At 57.7% G+C, this 20,854-nt stretch overlaps 2 protein-coding genes across 15 annotated transcripts in view; both read right to left on the bottom strand.

Moving 5' to 3' along the window:
- Positions 1-67: 67 nt before the first annotated feature.
- Positions 68-12,871, bottom strand: POM121 (POM121 transmembrane nucleoporin). Of its 3 annotated transcripts, none has more exons than XM_086859411.1 (13): positions 12,742-12,871; positions 12,296-12,499; positions 11,870-12,031; positions 9,694-9,774; positions 9,246-9,417; positions 8,205-8,296; positions 7,392-7,462; positions 6,564-6,688; positions 6,061-6,163; positions 5,670-5,840; positions 3,635-5,341; positions 2,671-2,799; positions 68-2,458 (listed from the first exon to the last, which is right to left on the bottom strand). In XM_086859411.1, exons 1-13 carry the CDS (start codon positions 12,828-12,830, stop codon positions 2,364-2,366), a joined length of 3,201 nt encoding a protein of 1,066 aa, XP_086715537.1. In that variant the 5' UTR covers positions 12,831-12,871; the 3' UTR covers positions 68-2,363. The 3 variants fall into 3 exon arrangements, with proteins under 3 accessions (XP_086715537.1, XP_086715538.1, XP_086715536.1); XM_086859412.1 differs by having other exon boundaries at positions 12,296-12,477; positions 12,822-12,855; XM_086859410.1 differs by having other exon boundaries at positions 12,583-12,836.
- A 1,489-nt stretch (positions 12,872-14,360) lies between these two features.
- Positions 14,361-20,854, bottom strand: part of HIP1 (huntingtin interacting protein 1) — a 34,933-nt gene continuing 28,439 nt past the window's right edge. For 4 of the 12 annotated variants that reach the window (XM_086859413.1, XM_086859417.1, XM_086859419.1 and 1 more), the window contains 13 exons: positions 20,510-20,704; positions 20,245-20,392; positions 20,067-20,153; positions 19,853-19,984; positions 19,297-19,433; positions 19,080-19,190; positions 18,903-18,961; positions 18,700-18,793; positions 18,252-18,352; positions 18,036-18,141; positions 17,783-17,906; positions 17,238-17,299; positions 16,445-16,724 (listed from right to left, as the gene is read on the bottom strand). In XM_086859413.1, coding sequence (XP_086715539.1) covers positions 16,527-16,724; positions 17,238-17,299; positions 17,783-17,906; positions 18,036-18,141; positions 18,252-18,352; positions 18,700-18,793; positions 18,903-18,961; positions 19,080-19,190; positions 19,297-19,433; positions 19,853-19,984; positions 20,067-20,153; positions 20,245-20,392; positions 20,510-20,704 — 1,554 coding nt within the window. In that variant the 3' untranslated portion in view covers positions 16,445-16,526. Of the gene's footprint in view, positions 16,301-16,444; positions 16,725-17,237; positions 17,300-17,782; positions 17,907-18,035; positions 18,142-18,251; positions 18,353-18,699; positions 18,794-18,902; positions 18,962-19,079; positions 19,191-19,296; positions 19,434-19,852; positions 19,985-20,066; positions 20,393-20,509; positions 20,705-20,854 lie in introns of those variants that run through there. The other 8 variants (XM_086859415.1, XM_086859425.1, XM_086859416.1 and 5 more) reach the window with 7 other exon arrangements.

The raw sequence follows: 20,854 nt of genomic DNA on the forward strand, positions 1-20,854 counted from the left end.
CACCTGAACCCCATGAGCACCACCCTGCCCTGGGAATCCTGGCCCCAGGAATCACACAGGCACAGCCTTTTAACACAGTCATTTTATTTTAAACTGGGGACATAAGAAGCAAGGAAACAAAAATTGCACATTCACACTAATATCAGCCATAACCGGAATGATCCAAGTCTTCAGTCAGTTAAATCCAGCCTCCCCACAAGCACAATGGGCTCTCCCTGCAGTGCCTGTGTGGCAGGGAAGGGCCAGCCTGGCTCCTCATAGCGTGTGGGATTATGTGGGGCAGCTACTTGGGGGGCAGGACCCAGAGCCAGGGTGCCCTCAACGTTGTCCTAGCTCATCCCCATTTTGTCAGAGTTGACCTGGCCAAACCCTGGCACCTTGAGGATGGGGAGCGGGTGCTCTACTGGCCCAGGAGGCTAGCTGGGGCACCCCGGCTCAGTCTTGGCAGGCACTAACCCCTGCCCATCTGCTTCCTCCAACCCCAAGGACACATTTTCCCAGCCTGGCTGCTCTTGGCCCACTCCCCCCTCATCCATGCTAGTGGATGATAGCCAGAACATTCCCACCAACACCTGCAGGTCCTCTGTGTCCCCTAACTACAGGGCTGTGTCCACTCTATTCAACACAGTCCATCCCCTGTCCTTTCTGCTTGGAGACGCCTTGACCCTGGCACTCGGCACCATAATGTGAGAGCTCCTGCTCCTCACCCTCAGAGAAATAATTAAAAAAACTTAAAAAAAAAACCCAAACAAAAAGGTTTAGTCACATCCACATACGTCACATTTAAAAGGAAGGGGATGATGTACAGTGGGGGGAGCGTGGCAGAGCCTGCAGGATGCAGCTGCCTTTCCCAGCACAGTGCATTCCTACAGGCACAGCCAGGGTAACAACAGCTAAACACTAACAGCTGTGGGGCAGGCAACTTCACTGAACCAAGCTTGAAGGAATTTGAAGGCAATTTAGCTTAAATATAAAAATAAATTTTTATTTTGTTAAAAAATGTTTAAATATTTGTGATTTTTTTTTTTTTTTTTTTTTTTTTTTAAATTTAGACCTCAGCAAACACACACACTCACACGGCTCGGAGAGTAAAAACCTGGCAGCAAAGCATTCCTGGGAATGTAATGCCCATCCCTCAACAGGGACAGGACAGGGGGTGGCTCTTTGGTGACCCCCAGCTCTGGCAGTCTCTTCCCACAGAAACTCCAAGGGAGGGAAGGGTGGGATTCCCACTCTTGGCTGGATGGGGACAGGGGAGGCAGCACCACACTTCCTAAGAGCTAGTAAAACCCACTGGGATGGAGATGAGCTGAAAAATGAAAAACAACTTGGATTTGGGATGGGGGGAAAATGCATCTGCTCTGGACTCCTTCTGTGAGTGGGAGTTGTGGGCCTCCTGAAGTGCAGAAGAGGTACTAGGGGAGAGGGAAAGGGAGGAGAGAGACTGCCACAGTTGGAATCCCCTGTCCTAGCTGCCTTTCAGTCACGACATGGAAGGGACAACTCCCCAGCACGAGCAGCCACGCAGTGATGCTACTGTCAACACCCAATTAGCTGGGGCACGTCTCCCCCCAAGGACTGGTGCCCCCCAAAAAAGAAACTCCAAACAGCAAATCCGGCATAACCAACATGCCGCCACACACACGGTTCAGCTCTTCCTCCAAACTCGACTCAGTGAGCACAGGAACAGAAGCACGGATAAAGCAGAACTGGGGAGCAGGGTGGGGGCAGCCCACAGCCCCACAGAGCAGCAGAAATGGGAGAGGGGTGGGGGGATCCCAATCCTCACCCCACACCTCCAGCCCAGGTCCTGGGCTATGGCATGTCCTCAGCTGGAGATAGCAGGACATTAGGTCCCAGAGAGGGGTGTCACCCAGCTGCACCCACGCCACTCACCTGTGGCACCAAAACAGAGCCAGGCTGGAACCCACCCTGGCTGCAGGCATGGGACCACGTTCACTAGGCCTTGGGACAAACAATGGGAAAGATTTTGGGACCTGGTGAAGATGGTGTCTGACAGCAGCTTGGAACCACAGCATATTGCCAGCCAGGCTCTGAGTGGGACACAGCCTTGGGGCTGGATGAGGGCTGGGGAGGGCCAAGGGAACAGCTAGAAGAAGCAAGTGGGGAGAAATGTACACATTATTAACCAAGGCAAAATAAATTGAGGGAAAGAACATTGTGGATATGTACAGAGATCTGTCCAGCCTTGGCTCTGGAAGTGTTCAAGTAACAAGAGTTTGGTTTATCCCATCCCAGCACGGTCTCTGGTGGGTGTCAGGGATGGGGCCTGGTCCCACCATAGGGACAGCTCCAGCCCAGAGCCCCCACACACGGGCTAGTGGAGTGCAGTAGCACTAGGGTTACTTTTTGCGGGTGTGCTGCCTCCGTGCCTGCAGCCGTTGGCGAGTGCCTGTCTTGGATCCTGCCCCGATGGAGAAGGCGGGAGTGGATGAACCTGGAAGCAAAAAGGTTGCTAAGGTCTCTGCAGCTTTGGAATCAATGCGATCCTCACCCTGGGAGGAACAGAAGGCTCGGTATCCCCCAGAGTCTGGCAGGTACCACCTGAGCTGTGTCCCAGAGCACACCTGGCTCTACCACTGCTCCCAGCCCAAGGGGACACCATGACCCAGGAGCTCCCCAAGGCTGGAGCACCAACTCCCACCTTACCAAAGGAAGTGCCGACTCCTCCAAAGCTCGACGCAGGAGTGCTGGGTGTCCTGAATGAAAGGGTGCCGCTTCCACTGCCCACGGCTCCAGGAACAGGTGTGCTCTGCCCAAAGGTTGGCACCGGAGCTCCTGGAAAGCAACAGGTCGTTGTGAGTCAGCATTGACAAAGGAGAAAGAGCCTTTTGGAGCTGGTGGCACCCAAAGGAGGCACAGGGTGAGGGCACAGGAGCCAAAGGAAGCTCTCTGGGGGCTGAAGCACCACAGAACCAGCTCCTGAAAAGTTCTTTTAATTCAAAATTTACACTCCCTGCATAATTACTGGGCTCTTGGAACAGCAGGCCTGCACAGAAGAATTTGCCAGGGAGGAACAAAGACCTTGGCCTTTCCAGATCAAGGAGTTGCTCACTGTGTGGGTTTCAGTTCCACAGGAGCTGGGAATCCAGCAAGGATCTGCAATGTTAGGGAAACCTGAGAGCAAGCATGAAGTGATGGCAGTTGCTGGCTGGCAACATTCCAACTCACTAAGGCATTCCAAGTGGCTGTTAAGGACTCAGATGATCTTGGCTCCTGCAGGACACTCAGATGGGCAGAGCTGGGACACTGGTGCCTTCAGAGGGGCCAATGAGCAGAGTTTAGGGATTCCACTCCCCAGAGGGCCAGGATCCTTACAGGGAGTGATGTGAGTGCCTTTGGATGGCAAGGCTCTACATAGCAGGAGCACTAGCCTCACCAGGGCTGCGAACCCCAGGAGCCTTGGCAAGCTCTATCAGGAATACTATTGCCCAACTCTAGATCCTCAAGATGGCCTGTCTGCCCCCATCTCATTCTGGAAATGTTCCAGGCCATGTTGGACAGGGCCCTGAGCAACCTGGTCTAGTGGAAGGTGTCTCTGTCCACGGCACAGGGGTGGATCAACATGATCTTTAAGGTCCCTTCCAACATGACCCATTCCATGATGACTCACCTCCAAATGCAGGCTTGCTGTTGGGAGTGCTGGTCATGGTGAAGGCAAAGGGCGTGCTCTGGCCCTGAGCTCCCAGCGCACTCTGTTGCAGAGATGAACCAAATGGTGTTGCTGCCGGGGCTGCCCCGCTCTGCCCAGCCCCAAAGCTGAAGGCCACAGCCGGAGACCCACTGCTAAGGCCCAGTGTACCCATTGCAAAGGCGCTGGTGGCGGGGCCTGGCTGGGTGGCAGCCCCAAAGGTGAATGGAGATGGGGTGCTGCCAAAGACAGTGGCACTGGTGCTGCTGCTTGTGGTCTGGGTGGTGGCACCAAAGCTGGATGTGGTGGAGGTGGCTGTTCCAAAAGAGAACACTGAGGTTGTGGTCCCAAACGCTGCCTGGGTGCTGCTAGTGCCAAAGGAGCTCTGAGCACTGTTTGTGCCGAAGGCTGGCTGGGCACCACTGCCAAATGCTGGCTGAGCCACTGACTGTGCTGGGGAGGCTCCAAAACTGAATGGGGGGGTGAAGGTGATAGAGCCAGCAGCAGGCTTGCTGGCAGGCACCTGGCTCTCAGCAGCCCCAGTGCTGAAGGTCAGCTGGCTCCCAGTGCCAGGGTATGGTGGCAGTGGCTTTGCGCTGGCTGAAAAGCTGCCAAAAGCTGAAATGGAGGAGCCAAATGTCAGCGGCACTTGAGCTGTGGTGGCCGAGGCAGAGGTCAGCGTAGTGCTCCCAAATATGCTAAAGCCCACGGTGGTGGCAGCAACTGTCGAGGCTGAAGGTATCTGGCCAAAGGCAGGGCCTCCAGAGACACTGGTGGTGGCAGTGACTGTGGCTGGAGGTGGCTTCCCAAACTGGAACACAGGCCCTGAGGCTGCAAAGCTGGTTTCTGTGCCAGGAGCTGAGCTGGCGAGGCCCCCAAACAGGAAGGGCTGTGCTGTGCTGGTGGAGGTGACAGCAGTGACAGTCACGCTGGAGGCAGGGCCAGTGGAAGCAGGTGGGTTCAATCCAAAGCTGAAGACAGGTTTAATGGTGGCATCCGTAGAGGAACTCTGGGTGGTAGCAGTTGTAGCTGCAGTGGTGAAGATGACGTTGGGAAGACCCGTGAATCCTGCCAGAGTAGCTGTGGAGGCAGTTGGTGGCTCTGAGGCTGGCTGTGCCAGAGGATTGAAGGCAAAAGGAGAGACTTTCGCTGGAGATGAAGCTGCAGTGATGCTGCCAAAGATGGGCTTGAATATGGAGGATGTGGAGGATGTTGAGGCAGGGCCTGAGCTTGCAGACACGGTGACTGTGGTGGAAGTGACAGCTGTGCAGGCTGCTGCGTTCTCACTCTTAGGCACAGCACCAAAGATGGGTTTGAAGACAGGGATTGTGGTGGGCATGGCAGTGGGCACAGTGGGCACAGCAGTGGATGCGGTGGGCACAGCAGTGGTCACTGCTGGCTGGCTGGCTGGAGAGGTGCTCAGCATCCCAAACAGGATGCTTGGCTTTGGGAAGGAGGGAGGCTTGCTGGGGGTCTGACCCAGCTCGGTGAACCCAGGAGGGGCCAGACTGCTGGGGGGTTGCACCACCAGCGCAGGGGGAGCACTGGGGGCAGGTGTGCTCAATACAGGCACAGTCTTGGTGTCAGCAGGGATGGCAGGTAGAGAGCTCGACTCCAATGACGCAGCAGGAGCAGGTGGTGGCGCAGCTGATGGAAGTGGTTGGGATGCTGCTGCAGCTCCAGAGGAGTCTGGAAAGGGGAGAGAGCTTATTTACAGACAAGGAGGCAGCTTCAGAAGCCCACCCTTCTGACAGGTACCCACCCACTGCTGCAAAGGCTCCTCGATATCCCATTACACCTAGCCCTCCATGGTTACCATAGCCTCCAGCAGGACCAAAAGGTGCCTCAGCATCCCCAAAGGTGTCCCCTCAAGCCCTGCCTGCTAGCTCTGCTGCCAGCAGAGCATTTGAACAGACGGTTTTGTCAGCTGCCTCATGCAGAGGCAACGAGGAGATCCTGCTGCACCTGCCCCATTCTGCTGGCATTCCACTGTGCCAACTCTCCTCCCCCTCCTCACCTGGTGCTGTGGGTACAGCCTGGCTGCTCTGCATCTTCTTCAGGCTGTCCAGGAGTGAGGAGCTGGCTGGGGCAGGAGCTGTGGAGGCAGGCATAGGCCCAGGGGAGGTCACAGCAAACGCCAGTGGCTTGGACACAGGCATCATCTCTGCAGTGGTGCTGGGGACTGTATCTACAGGGAAACAGCAAGATATCAGGACCCACAACTGGCTGTGAGGAACAAACCCTTAGCAGAGCTTCCCAGCAGGCAGGGGAACTGCACCTACACTCTACAGCCCCAGGCAACCTCACCCAGCACCACGTGACATGAGATCTCCTCAGCTAGAGGACATTAAGAGCACCCCCAAACCCAAGCATGATCCTATCCCTCCACATTCCCAGCCCATCCTCACCAGCCTTATCCTCCAAAACACTGTTGAACCACTGCAGCACTGCCTTCTTCTCTGCATCCAGGTCCTCTGAGGTGATGGAGTAGCCCAGCTGAGGTGGTGGAGGCTGCCAAGAGAGAGCAGCAGCAGCTTAGCTCCTTTCCAGGGAAGCAGGCAGAGCCTCTTTGAAGGTGTGCTGGTGATTGGCTGTGGCACGCCCTGTGAAGCAGGAGGTCCTGCCGCAGCTACCATGGAGCTCCGGTTCCCAACTCTGGTGGGCCCCCGGCGTGGCACTGAGGGCACAGCAGGCCTTCCCCAGGCCATTACCTGGTCCGGCAGCAGGCAGCACAACCACGCACAGCCCACCAGACACTGGGGCTGGGGAGAGCGTCACTTCCCACTCGGCCAAGGATGGGGCCTCCTTCCTGAGGGCAGGCAGGTCAGTGTGCCCCCAGCCCTGCAGAAATTGCAGTGAGCACATTCTATTGCCAGAGTGGGGCCAAAGGGGCTGCGAGACAGTGACGTACCAGCACCAGCTGGTCCCCATGGAGGGACGACACCAACGGGATCTTCCGCTTGCGCTTCCCACTGCTCCCCGACGCAGATTGCAGGCTCAGGGAATTCTGCTTCTTCCACACTGATGACTCCACCACTATAGAAGGAGACAAGTCAAGTCAGGCCAAGCTTTGGGCAGAGAAGTGTTTGGTTTTAGTGACGGGGCTGTCCCTTCTGACTGCACTCTGGGTGGTCCCTCTAAGAGGACAGGGCCAGGGGCACAGTCTGAAGCTGAAGACAAGGTTGTGATGTCCCCAAAGAGCAGCTTCACATCCAGGAGGTCCCTGACATGAGGCTAGTAGGGCTCTGTGGGGCAGTGGCCCCTTCCTAGCTCCATGGATGGTGCCAACACACTGCCTACCCAAACCACATGCCACATCTGGCACTGTATCATGGAGTCCATCTGCCATGGGCACAGAGGATTTCCTCTCTGTTTTAGCTGAGGAAGCATTGGAATAAGCTCAGACTGTAATCTGGCCAGGTGCTACGCATGCCACAGCAGGTTGTGGATCAAGGCTGACACCTGACCCATGCTGAGTTGAAAGCTGGAGCTCCCCCTTGCAAGCCAGCTCCCAGGCATCTGCTAGCACCTCAACACTGTCAGCATCCCCTTATCACTTGGAAATCCCACTAGGGCAGTCATTGAGGCCAGCAGAAGTGCCACTGCCTTGGGAGCAGCACATGCCAAGTTTCCACATGACCCTCAAGCCAATCCCACTGCAGACCTCAGCTGCCTCCTGTCCTGCTCTCTTGCTTGCACCAGTGACCTGGATGCAGGGTAAGGGCACACCTATACTTACCCTTCTCTGTCTGCAGCTCCTTGTCTGATTTCACTGGGGTGGAAGCATTGGAACAATGGGACTCCTCTTCCCTGCGTAAGGAGGAGGGACAGTTAGGGTCAACCATGGGCTCAGCCCTATCCCCAGGGCTGACACTGAACAAGATGAAGAATCCTACAAGTATCCCGGGTGTGTTTATTTGCCTCCTGCAAACAGATCTCAGGACAAAAGCTTTGCCCAGCTCCAGGCAGAGGAGTTGCTTCCTGCTCCAGACTCAGCTTGGCTGAGCCTGTGCACCTTCCACAAGACAAATCGGCCTCAGGAGGGTAGCTGGGGGGTCTCAGATGGGAGTCACTGCCTTTTGTAGCTTGGGCCCACCCAGGTAGTTATACCAGTTTTAGTTCAGACATAAGCTTAGGCTCCTCTGACTTGAGAAGGAGGAGAAGACAGGCTGTGCTCCAAGGCAGCATTAAAATAGAGATCCTGGGATTTGACTTTGAGATGGCAAAAAATCAGGGCCTGTCTCTTCCCAATGATCCAGCAATCCAGGCCATGCCAATGCCATCAGGCACCACCACTACTGCGGCAACCTGTGCCCTTTAATCTCTGACCTGGCTTGGTAGCAGGCCAGGGGTGGCACAGCTTGGACATGCCACAGCATAGCCAGGTGACAGGGAGGCGGATTGACACAAACGGGTCTCTACATCATTATGAGAGGAGTCTGCTCTGTCCCAGTGGAAAGTGGGATTTGCATGCTAAGATGGCTGGGAAGGACTGTTTTCTTGCTAGCTGGCCATCAGCAAGCAGGCACTTGCCAGGTGACCAGCTGATTACCTGGCTTTCTTGAGAGGCCACTCTGGTGTCTGAGGGCGGGAGGACGCTGGGCTGGACAGAGGGGACACACCCACACCACTTCTCTTCCACAGCTGAATGCAGAGAGATACCAGCAGTAACTTGGCATGGGTGTAACAGAGAGCACAGCCCCCCTCCTCCCTGGTCACCCACACTAAGCCCCATTGCCCAGGGCTCATTGGGCTGTTGAACCCAATGAGCTCAGAGCTTCTCTTGCTTCACCACCACTTAAACTCCCCTCCACATTTTAGGGAGCACAAAGTCTGGCCACTGCAAGATGAATCCACATAAGGAACAAGCAGCCTCCAGGGCCTTTACTGCCCTGGCTGAGCAGAGGGAGCACTGGGCCTGCTCTTGCAGGGTTCTTGCAGGCTTCCCACTATGTGACCCAGGCAGAGGCCATCCAACTGCTCTGGACACCCTCATGTGTAGGGCTGCTCTGGCAGGAGCCAGCACCTCCTTGCCAGGAGTTCAAAGCAGATGGATCCCAATGCAAGGGTCAGACTCTGAACCCCCAGCAAACCCCTTCCTCCTGCTGCCTGGAGCAAACCCTCCCCCACAGAAAGAGCTCCAGTAGCCATGGCTATGTGTCCCTGGCACATCTGCAAGCCCAGCCAGGCCACAAGCAGGGCTCCATCACAGGTGGGATCTGTGTCAGTGTGGGAACACACAGCTCCCACACTGCTGACTCCAGCTGAAAATATGTCAGCACAGCCAAACCATTTTTTTTTTTTTCCCCTGGATCTATCCAGTCTAGCAGACTGGTCAAAGAGAGAGAGGAAAACAGTCTCATTCTTGGTTTGGTGTAAAAGCAGCAGTACAGCTCAGACTGGGACTCCTCCAAAAACCAGATAATTAGTGACTGGCCCATGGCTCAGAGCCCACCTGATCCCCAGGGTGATGAGACTGCCAGGCTGAGCACACTGGGTTCAGGCACCCAGCCACACCAGTGTTCCCTCATAAGCCCAGAGCTGGGATTACATGGGTGATCCCAAAGGAATTGTCAAGCTGCAGTGTCCTTACCTGCGTGAGGCCTCGGCTGGAGCTGTAGGAGCTGGCAATGGCATTGCGGAGGGAGCTGGGGATCCCACCAGTGTAGGTGTTGTTGAGGGAGCTCATAGAGGACGTGCGAGACCTCTTGTTGGAGCAGTCATCTGGGCAGTGTGAGATGAGACCCCTCTTCAGACAGCCTGGCCTGGAGGGGGACGAAGTTTTGATGAGCTGCTCACTGATCCTGCCCACCAGTTCTTTCCATGCAGGGCAGATGGAGGAAGGCAATCCGGCTTAGAAACAACCCTCAGCTGCAGCACAGTCCTGTCACAGGGCGACAGACTGAAGGCACAACCACAGCTTCTCTTGTTCTACCCTGAAGCCAAGTTCTGCAAGTAAAACCCAAGTCCCCTTTTCCAGATCCCACAGACATTTGCTCCCTCCCATCCCAGAAGTTACTTCTGGCCCACTGGGTACTTACTTGGGTATGAGAGAAGCAGGGGCACCATTGGCTACCAGCGGCTCAAATGCTGACTGCCCACTTCCACTGCTGTCATGGCGCCTGTGGGAAATGAGTGTGAAAGTCGATGACAGTGTGGCAGCGTCTTTCAGCCTGGGGAAAGGCAGGCTGAGCACCCAGAGATCAAACCTTGCTTTTTTCCTGGTACTCAATACCCAGGACAGAGCTTTCCTCCATCTACACTCTGCTGCAAATTTTCTCTCCCTGTGGGCCTGTCCTCACTGACTCTCATCCCAAACACCAGGAACTCCTCCAGCTGCCTGCTGGGCACAGTAGTATGGTGTAAAAAAACCCAAAACAAAACCCCCCAAAAAACCCCCAAATTTTCCTTAAATCCATTACTCTAAGCCAAAATACTTCCAGAAATGAGCTGCCAAGTCTTTCTGAACAGACCTGAGCTCTGAAACTCCCCCCTCTGACCTCTACCTAACCAATGCCCTGGACAGCTCAAGCCAAATACCCGATTTCCCTTCCCACAGATTTTATGAAGATCTGAAATGTCAAAATCACAGAAGACACCCTGCTGTAAAGTGGAGCTGGAGGTGTAAGACAGTCCTGTCACTTGGCCAAGTGCTCCTCTCAAGCCAACAGCAAGCTGACCCTAAGGCACAGGTGATCCCACACACTCCAGCTGACACAGCTCCTTTCTGTCCACCACGGACACGGAATTTTCCATCTACAAGCATTCCTCGTGTTTGCCAGATATTAATGCCTTCAAAATTGACTTTTGTGACAGAGCTGTGTATTGGTGTATTAAAAAAAAAAACAGTTTAAAGACAAATACCCTAAGCTAATCCTGTCTGTGTACTCATTCTGTCGTCATCCTCAATGGCTCTTATGGGGCTCAGATCCAATGAGCCAAGCATTCAGAGATGGGAATTCAGTGCTGGAGAACAGTGCGCCCTGCTTTACCCTGCTCTGCTCCCTGGGCCACCTCTAGCAGCAGCCCTAGTGCAGGACAATGCCCCAGGCACTGCCCAAGCAGTGTCTCAGCTCCCCATCCCAGCACAGATGGAAGAATCTCCATGGACACAACTAGGAAGGATGAACTGTTGGAGCAAGTCTAGGAAACAGCTACAGATTTGATAAGGGGACTGGAGCACCTTCCCTATGGAAACAGGCTGAGACATCAGGTGCTGCTCAGCCTGAAACAGAGAAGGTTGTGTGGAGATCCCAGCAGCATTTCAGGATCTGAAGGGGTCTGCAAGGAAGCTGGAGAAGGACTGCATCAAGAAGTGCAGTGATAGGACAAGGGGGAAAGGCTTTAAATTGAAACCAGAGTAATTTAAGTTGGATACACAGAATAAATTCTTTCTTCTGAGAGTGGTGAGGCCGTGGCACAGGTTTCCCAGAGAAACTGTGGCTGCCTCATCCCTGGAAGTGTTCAAGGCCAGGTTGGACAAGGCTTGGAGAAACCTGGTCTAGTGGAAGGTGTCCCTACCCATGACAGGAGGCAGCACTGGAAGAGCTTTAAGGTCCCTTCCAACCCAAATCATCCTGTTATTCTAGGAAAAGCAGGAGGGTGGGATAGCAAGGCAAGTGCTGCGGCTGGGTGGCTGGAAAGGCTCTGACAGACCATGGCTCTCAGTATTTACTCCTTGTCCTTCTCAGGACACTGGCAAAAACGTAGCACTAGACAATATCCTGTTTACTCTCTTTTTCCACCCTCCTCTGCTAGATCAGCTCACAAGGGAAGTGCTTGGAGCTTTCCAAGTGCAATGCTTTCACCTGGTAATCTCATCTCTCCTGGGAGCCCGGGACTGACAGAGCCCACAGCAGATACCAACATTTCCTATCATGCTTTCCCCTTCTGCAAACCCTTGTAAGGAGACAAGCCACTTCCTGACCAGGCTTCCCAAAACACATCCCAGTCAGGCAGGGGAACTGGACCCACATCAAAACCACATTCCTTCAACCAAAAAGGAGGACTTTTGACGTAGCACCAAGGGCCAGGTGATGGATGGGGTGGATCTTCCTCTTTGCAGACTGCTTCTGGCATTACTTTTTCAATCCTGAGTCCAGGTCTCATGGGGTCTGGCATGCTCTGGGACACATCCCATTTCTCACCTCTGGAGCAAGAATCCCATCTGTGACCTTCCCAACACACTAGCTGCAACTTGAACTGGTCTCTTTTTACCTTCTTTTGCTCTCCTGATCATTCCCAAAAGTCTGGGCCTCCTCCTCTTCCTCCACAGCCCTTTTTCTGCTCTCCCTGATGGCATTCAGCACAGTCTCCTTTGCACATGGGTCAGGGCTGCTGGTGGCTGAGAAGGCCAGAGGCGAGACCAGCTGCTCTAGACTGTGGAACAGAGCAAAGTAAGGTGTGAGGCAGGTTGGGATCCCCAGTGTGATCCCCCTACAGAATAGAGACCACAGCTCTCCCACGCAGCCCTTCTGGGAAGTTTGGACAGCACCATCCTCCCAGCCCCATGGCAGCACTCAGGATGGGATGCTGCTCCCGGGTACACCACAGCCAGCTAAGGCTTCCCCCGGTGGGTCCTGGTTCCCACCGTGGCTGATAACCGGGCTCCCCCAGGTGTGCCCCGGTCTCCTCCGTACTCACGCTGGGGAGCGGGCGATGCCGACAGCCGGCGGGGCGATTCTCACGGTGACGGGGCTCCGGAGCGGGCCGGTACGGCGGGCCCAAGGAGCGCTGCGGGGGGAGCCGCCCTCCCAGCGGGCGGCGGGCAAGCACAGCGGCACGGCAGACCGGGCCTCAGGCAGCGGGTACCGGCGGCGCGGGGCCTGCGGCCGGCGGCGCGAAACCCTATAGGGACAGAATGCGGTCAGCACCTCCGGCGCGGGCTGAGGCTTCCCTGCCTGCTCTACCCCCATCTTCCCCTTGCTTACCCGGGCTGGGGGCGAAGCGGCGCGGCCCTGGCGGCCGGGCCTCCGTTGGCGGCGGCTTTGCCGGGCGGGCGCGGCGCGGGCGGGCCGGGCCGCATGGCGCACCAGGCGCCTGCCGCGCCCAGCGCAGCCGCGCCCAGCAGGGCGCCCCGAAAGAGCAGCCAGGCCAGGGCGAGCGCCAGCGCGGCGGCCACGGCCAGCGCGGCCCTTACAGCGACATCCCGCCGCCCGCCCGGCCCCACGCCCGCCATCACCGCGCGCCCGCCGCTCCCGGCGTGCTCTGCGGGGCGGGGCGGGCGGGGCGCAGGCGGGGTTAACGACAGGGCGGAAGCTCCCCGGGTGGGCGGAGCTGGGGGGGAGCGCGGCCAGCCCTCTCGGCACGTACTTAGGGGGCGGGGCTTAGGAGAGGAACGCGCCCAGCAGGCGGGGCTTCCTGTCCCAGCGCACCAATCCTGCCGCCGTACACGGAGGGGGCGTAGCCCCGCGGGCAAGCGGGGATTGGCGGAGGCGGGGTGATATGGACCGCTCGCGCTGCGTCAGCAAGGGGGGGCGGAGTTGCTGTGGTGAGCGGACGGGGCTTCCGGCATGCTTTGCGCGGGGCGGGCGGGGGTCGTGCTGGCCCTCGTTCCCATGCCCGTGGCCCCTCTCGACACTCTTGTCCTCTCCTCTCGTTCCCCGGCCAGGGTCTCCTCTCCTCGTCACCCGTCTCCCCTGCCTCAGGCCATGTGTCCCTGTCCCCACCCGGACCTTTGGATCTGCCCCACCCCCCTCCCTTCTCCACCACTTCTCCCCCACCCAAATTCCAATCTCCCCATCTCTACTCCAATCCACAGTCCTGTTTACCACCCCAATACCCATGTCCTCCCGGTCCCTGGGTCCCCATGCTGTCTCTAACAACCCCCCTACATCATTCCAGCCTCTGTGTACCCCACCTTTGCCCTCCCTATGTCCCTCTTCCCATCCTCTCCCTTACAGCCCCCCCGTACCATTCCAGCCTCTATGTCCCGTTGTCCCAGTCTCTGTGTGTCCTCAAATGTTGCCAATGCCAACGCCGCATCTGACCACATGTCCCACATACAGAAACCAGGGGCTACAGTCCTGCCTCTCCCCAGTCACCACTGTGTCCAGCCTGTCCCCTTCTCCCAAATGAAGGGTGCCATTACCACCATCCTCCTCTGAGGACAGGGCTGGGAACTATGGGAATTCTCTCTGGCTGGCTGCCTTAGGGTCCTCAGGAGACATGGCTAGCCCTAGGGATTTCCCATCCCACTGCCAGTCAGCTGTGTCCTGCAGAGCAGGGCCAACAGCAAGGAAAATAACAGGGATCATGGCAAGGACAGTGGCTGCTGTCAACAGAGCTTTCTGCATCCCAGGGGTCCAAGTGGCCCTGACAGTGCTGGAGGACACTAGGTGCTGCCCAGGATGGGTTAACCATACTTAGGAGGGGACATTCCCCTGAGATCCTTGTCTGTGGCTTCCATGGGCCACCCAGTAGCAGGACCCTCTTGCCATGACTCTGCTGGGATGACCCTACAGCACAGGATGATCTGCATGGCCTCCCCACTGCAGCATCAACCCCGCTGGAAGGAAGGACAAAGCCACCCACAGTCCTCAGGGCTGGGCAGGAATCACATCCTGATGCCCTCCCAGCAAAAAGAGGGGATATGCAGGGTGGCCATGCATGGCCCCCCACCCTTGTGGGGACATGAAGCCGTGCAACAGATGGGGGCAAAAGCTGGAGGTCATCACCAGGACAACATACAGGTCACCTCGACACCAAGTGATTCTGGGAGCCACTGAGCACGCTGATGAGCCCAGGACCCCCTTGTGACACAGGTCCCCTGTAGCTCCCCACAGGCTGCAGGGCTGGGCCGAAGGCTTTATTGAAAAATCCAAAACAAACAACATGGTCATTTTATCATACAATGAAAACCCAAATCATTTTGCCCTGCAGTGGGGGCTACCCCTGTCATCCCTGTCACCAGCTGCCATCACTGGGGACACCGCAGGGACCCTCTGCCCATGCCTGGCTGAGATACAAAAGGGACAAGTGGATTTGGCCAAGAGTGGTGCTGCTGTCCCCAAGCTCCCAATGCAACTGTGACCCCCAGCCCCAAGGCCTGAGGTAGTTGGGCGTGCAGGCAAGACTCCCCCCAAAAAAGTGGGGAGGGTTTCGGGGCTCCCTGTGTCCTGCAGGAACAGGATGGTTGGTATTGCATCCGAGGGGAGCCAGCATGGGCTGAGGATGGGGAAGCAGCAGGACCCCCAGGGGGAGGTCCAGGTCCCTCTGGCAAGCTGGCGCACAGAGTGGGTGGTCCAGCAGCAGGGCTGGGAGGGCACATGGGAACGGTGGGTCCCTGCACACTGGATGGCTGCGTGGAGGGGTGGCAGCTCTGAGGCCACAGTGGTGGCAGGTCCCGCTGCTCGAGGTGCCAGCTGCGTGCTGACAGGTGGGCATTGCTGGGAAAGAACACAGTGACAGCCCAGCCTGTTCCCAAAGGGAGAAAGACCAAATCCTGTCCTCAGCACCCCAAGAGGAGGGACACTGGCCCCAGCAGGGGCACCAGGAGGACCATGGGCAGCTGCATGGTCTGACATCACTGTCTCCACTGCAGTGAGATGAGCTGGGGGGCCCAGAGGTGGCTCATGCCCCCTGCCCTCTGAGCCCCCTGCTCAAGGCACAAAGGTTACCCGGATGGTGCCAGCCCCATGGCAGCCCCTGCCCACCGCCACACTGACCCTGGTCCCGCTGCACCCAAGAGGGTGGTGACACCAGGGTGGCACCAAAGTGAGCAGGGACAGGGAGCTGCTTATTCTGGCTTTGGGGTGCTCTGGTTTTGGGGCACCCTGACTTCCCCCCAAACTCTCTGTGCTGCTGCCCTAGAGTTGCCCCCCATCCCCAGGAGCTGGTGGCTTGTGCAGTGGCACTGTTGTGGCCCAAACCCACACCCAGCACCTTGTGGAGGGTTTATTGCTGGCATGAACACAGTGAACTGTCAGGGCAGAGCATCCCAGTTCAGGGAGGGCTTGGGAGGCATTTTGGGGACCTGGATTGAGGAGCAGGAGCTCATGGCAGCAGCCCTCCTGCTGCTGCCCCTTTCCTAACTGTTCCTGGCACCCTGTGTAACCAGCCAGGGCGTCCCATGTGACACCACCTCTCAGCCTGCAATGGCCAAAGGCACTCGGTGTCCCCACCAAGGGGGAGCACACTTAGCACCAAGCCCAGCAGCACCCCAAAAGCTGTCCTCCGCCCAGTGGCACCCCTGGGACCTTCAGCATGCTCATTCCTGGGACAGGGGGGACATTCTTAATGAGCCAGGGGCTGGATTAAGGCTGGAAAAGCAGCAAGAGGCAAGAGAAGACTAACCGCTCTTGCTCAGCCAGAGATGGCTCTAGGAGTTCCCAGAATCTGTGCAAAAACAAAACTAAAGGGTTAAAGACCCCCGCGTAGACACCTCCCCCCACCCCCAGCAGCTCTAATAAATACAGGTGTGGTTTGCGCCCTCATCCTGGCCCCGGGGTGTGGCTGGAAGCTCGGCTCTGGTGCTGGAGGCGGCTCCTGGAGGGACACAGGGGACATGTGCTTCAGTGGGGCTTCTGCACCGCTTCCTTGGGGATCTTCTCAACAGACTGCACCAAGTGGGGTCCCAGGGGTGTCCCCCACAGTGTCCCTCCCAGGTGTCCCCTGTGGGCTGCTTCTACCACTGGTGCTAATCTGCAGCTATAGGTGGGAAGACAGCGTCAGGGGGTGTGCTGTCCACCAGCATCCCTCTGCCGCATCCCTCTGGGACCACAGGGCTGCTCTAGCAGCAGCTGAGCCCCCTGCCTGGGGATGATGTAGATCCCACATATTCGGGTCTTTCCCGTGGAGAGACCCCAAGGGATTTGCCCATGTGTGCCAACTATCCCCAGGCTTTTGTGGCAGTTGCAACTAAACCTCCTTACTGTCATGGATGGCAGGCAGGGCTTCTCCACCCTGCTCCACCTTTTCCAGGAGCATCTGCCCAGCTGGAGCAGGGCTGGCACCACTCACCATCCTCCTCCCAGCCTTCTGCCTCGCCAGCCAGCTCGTAGTGCTTCTTGCGCAGCTCCCCCAGCTTCTGCCGCTCCTTCTGTAGCTGGTTCTCCAGCTCCAGCACCCGCACCTGGAGACATAGCCCAGGACATGCCCACCCTAGCACAGAACTGGGCCAAGCAGACCCCTTTCACACCCATTATGCCCCCAGTATCGAGCCCAAAGACCACAGAGGTGCATCCCACAAATGGCCCAACGATGAGGAGACCCAGGGAGGGGATGAAGCTCAGGCAGGCACTGCTTGTGCAGGCAGGTGAAGTCACAATGATCTGTGTGGGCATCCCAGGCAGGGGAATTCCCCAGAGCTGCCCCATGCCAGGCAGAGGTGGGCGCTGTGGGTACCACCTGGAGGGCAGGGGTGGCCATGGGCTATGTCACGATGGGAATAGTGCGGCAGGATTGAGGACAAAGTGCATATTACTCCTGGGCAAACCCATCTGTTGTCTTCATACCTTGGGCTTCACCTTTGCTTGTGCTACCTGGGGGCAGCTGGGCATGGTGACCCCATGATGATGCCCTACCCCAGGGAGCCCAAGAGAGACATGACCAGGTGTGTTTCCCAAACCACGTGGGAATCTCCTACCTGTGAGTCCATCTCCTGACGCTTGATCTGGGTGAGTGTCATGCTGGAAAAGTCCATGCTATCTGTGGAGAAGACACCATCAGCTCCCCTCAAGCTCTGCTCCCCCACTCAGACACCCCAGCAGCTTCCATGCTGCTGGCAGGGTCTGGCACCATGGGATATGCAGGGAAGGAGTGAGGGTCTCAGCCATGGGTAGAGACCACAGGGACACAGCCAACCAAGGGTGGTGAGTGCCAAGAGCAGAGGTTTTGGGGAAGGTTTGTGCTCCAAGCATAAAGACCAGCGGAAACAGCTGTATGTTGTGCCAGAGGAGGTTTAGGTTGGATAAAAAGGAAAATTTCTTCACGAAAAGGGTTGTTCGGCACTGACAGAGCCTGCCCAGTGCATGGTGGAGTCACAGTTCCTGGAGGGATTTAAAAGCCATGTAGATGTGGCACTTGGGGACATGGTTAGTGATGGGGAAACAGTTAAACTCAATTGTCTTAGTGAGCTTCTCCAGCCTTAGTGATTATATGATTCTAAGATCCCTGCAGCCCAACACTTACCTTTCTCCTCCACCTGAGATTTCCCAGCCTTGGTGGAGGCCACCACGCTGGCTGTGGCCTGGTTGACGCCTCGGGAGGCTTGTTGGAGCCTGCAGAGGTTGGCGCTGTCTTTGTCTGCCTTCACCTGCCGGGACAGTGAGGAGGGGGTCACGCCCCATCAGGCAAGCAGAAGACCAGCCCCATGATTTGGGGTGACCACATGGTTCCCCAGCATCACCCTGAAGCATAGGCAGGGTAGCAGCCTTGCTCCTACCTTGGAGGCTGCCACCAGCTGTGCGGTGCTGGCCGCGATCTCCCGGGAACAGACCATCAGCTCCTCGAATGTCCCCTTGCCTTGCACTACCAGGTCAGCAGCATCACTGTAGGAGAGCAGAGAGGAGCTGGAGCATTATCCCGCCACTATGTCCCCTCCCCGTGGTGATGGCAGGACTCTGAATCCTCTCCCCACTCTGGTGACAGTGGCACTTACACCATGACAGTGGCACCCCAGCCCACTGCCTTAGAGGCAGAGATGAGACCCTCGGTCCAGCGTGAATTCTTGGCATAGAACTCCTTGGGGGATGCTGCACCCTGCCATTGGAAAAGGAACAATTAGCTACCGGGCCCCTGCTCTGGGGGGAAAGGAGGACAGGGTGTCATTCAGGATGTGTGCTGGAGGTGGGGACACACTGAACTTGAGGGCTGTGGGGTCCCCTGTGTGGGAAGGGAGATCAGGGATCACCGTGACACCCCAGGAACCATAACCAAGGTGAGCCCCTGGGGGTGGAAAGGAGCTCCTGGCAGCTGGTGAGGAACTCCCAGTGGGACAAGGGTTGGAGCAGCATATCCCAGGAAGTGCACAATGCCTCTCAGCTGGATAAGCATCCCTGTCTTCATCCCTGCCTCCCCCCTTTCCCCCACCCCTGCTCCCAGCTCACCCGTCCACTCTCGACGATCTCTCTCTGGAGGTCCTTGGAGGCCAGGACCAGGACGTGGATGGCCTGCATGAGGCCTGTGCAGGAGCCCAGGATCCTGTGAGACAAACACCACTGAGCCCCACCTGTGGAGCAGCTACCCTGCCTGCAGCACCTACCCCCATCCTGCCTGCCTGGCTCTGTCCAGTGCTCCAATCACCACTCACCTCTCATTAACTTCCAGTTTGACTCCAGTGTCACCAGCCCGTGCCTTGCTCAGCATCTCCTGGTTGAGGGGAGAGAGGCTGCACTGAGCCCAATGTGCCTCTTTGGCCTCTACAGTGGTCCCAGCAGGCCCCTGGTGTGGTGCCTGTGGGCACCTCTCTGCTCATGGTGACCCCCACCTCAATACGGGCAGATGCTGTTTCGATGGCTGTGGCTGTCGCCGCCATCTCCTTGTCCACTAGGTCACCCAGCTCCTCCTGCTTGACATCCAGACCTCTGGGATGCAGCTCCTGAAGACAGGATGGGATGAGAGGGACAGTCCAGGAGCACTACAGTCCCTCTGATGGTGCCTGCCATGGCCTGCTCCCATCCCACTAGCCCTCCTGGGCAACCCACCTCCCCGATGGCGCTGATCTGGCTCAGGCAGGCTGTCACCAGGGTGCAGTCAGCACTTGCCACCGTCCCTGGGTCTTGCAGGGCGCTGAGGTAGCTCACAGCTTCACTGCCACACCGCTTGCACAGCTCCAGCAGACCTGCATGGGCAGCAAGGGGGGCTGAGGGGGCCACACATGGCGAGATGTCTGGTTCCTACCCACTGCAGCATCTTGCCTGTGCTGGCCTCTGCCTGTCCTGGTGTCTGCCCACTTCAGCACCCTACTTATCCCAGAATCCTACCCACCTTATCCCTGCTTCTTGCCATGACCCCTGTGCACCTTGGCCACCACTCATCCCAGCATCCTCTTTGGCCTGCCACCTTCCCACCCCAACATCTGCTCACCCCAGCCCCTACTCACTCTGATCCTCTGCCCACTGAGTTCCCTGCCCACTCCAGCCCTTGCCCACCCTGACCCCTACCCACCCCAATTCATGCTCACCCTGATCCTCTTCCCATTCTGACCCTTGCCCAGGATGGGTCCCACCCACCCAACCCCTGGCCTGGGGCAGGACTCACGGTCTGCAGGCTCCACAGGGGCCACATGGGAGGTTGCACTGCCCTGCAGGAGGGTGTTGCTGACCAGGTGGGCGAAGAGGGCCAGGCAAGGCAGCAGGGAGCCCACAGCTGCAGCAGGACAGCAGGCACAGGCTTCAGCCCCCACTGTGATGCCCACCTGCCCTGATTGCCAGGGCTGCCCCTGTGCCCAGTGCCTGGGGCTGCCACCTCTCACCTGCACCATCCGAAAGGTACTTGCTGTGTGCGTCCCGCAGTCGCTCTGTGCACTCAGAGGCTGCCAGTGTCTGGGACAGGAGGCAATCTGAAGGCAGACAGTAGGCAGGGCTCAGCCAGGACCACAGGAAGCAGGCAGGCTGGGATAATGCCAGGTTGGGGAACAGCAAGGGCATCACCTGCTGAGCCGGTGCAGCTGATGTGAGCAGGATCCTCCATGCGAGCCAGGGCGTCCTGCACCATGCGCTTGGCCTCGAGCATGGTGCCCTGCAGCAGGGACAGCTGCTCCTTGGCCAGGCGCTGCTGCAGTGCCCACTCTGTGCTCTCCTGCTGGGCCAGAGCCGGGCTCAGAGCCCCTGCTGGGCCAGCCGGCACTCCCTGCACCCGGTCCATCCTAATCCCTCTGGTCTGGCCAGAATGGGGATGGCAGGACCCTCACGGTACCTTGTCTCTTAGCTGGGCCTGTAGCATCTCCAGCTCTGTCCTGCTGCTCTCCTGCTTGCGGCTGAGCATGTCCCGCAGCTGACGTAGCTCAGTCTGCAGAGCTGCCATCTCATCCTTGTGCTGCTCTGCTGCTTGGCTCAGCCTGTCCCTCTCCTGCTCCAGGCTGGCAATCTGAGTGTTCTGCTCTGCTCCTGCCTGGGGGGGCATGGAACGGCAGTTGGGAATGTGCCACGGGTGAACCCTCCAGTTTGGGGACTCATTCTTGGTCCAGGCTTGGGCCACCCGGACTATCCCTGCTGAGTGCACCATGGCCTGCACCGAGCAGCACTGGTAATCTTATCTAGT

The sequence above is a fragment of the Cyanistes caeruleus genome, chromosome 21 (assembly GCF_971803275.1).
Source record: "Cyanistes caeruleus chromosome 21, bCyaCae1.hap1.1, whole genome shotgun sequence".
Lineage (NCBI taxonomy): Eukaryota > Metazoa > Chordata > Aves > Passeriformes > Paridae > Cyanistes > Cyanistes caeruleus.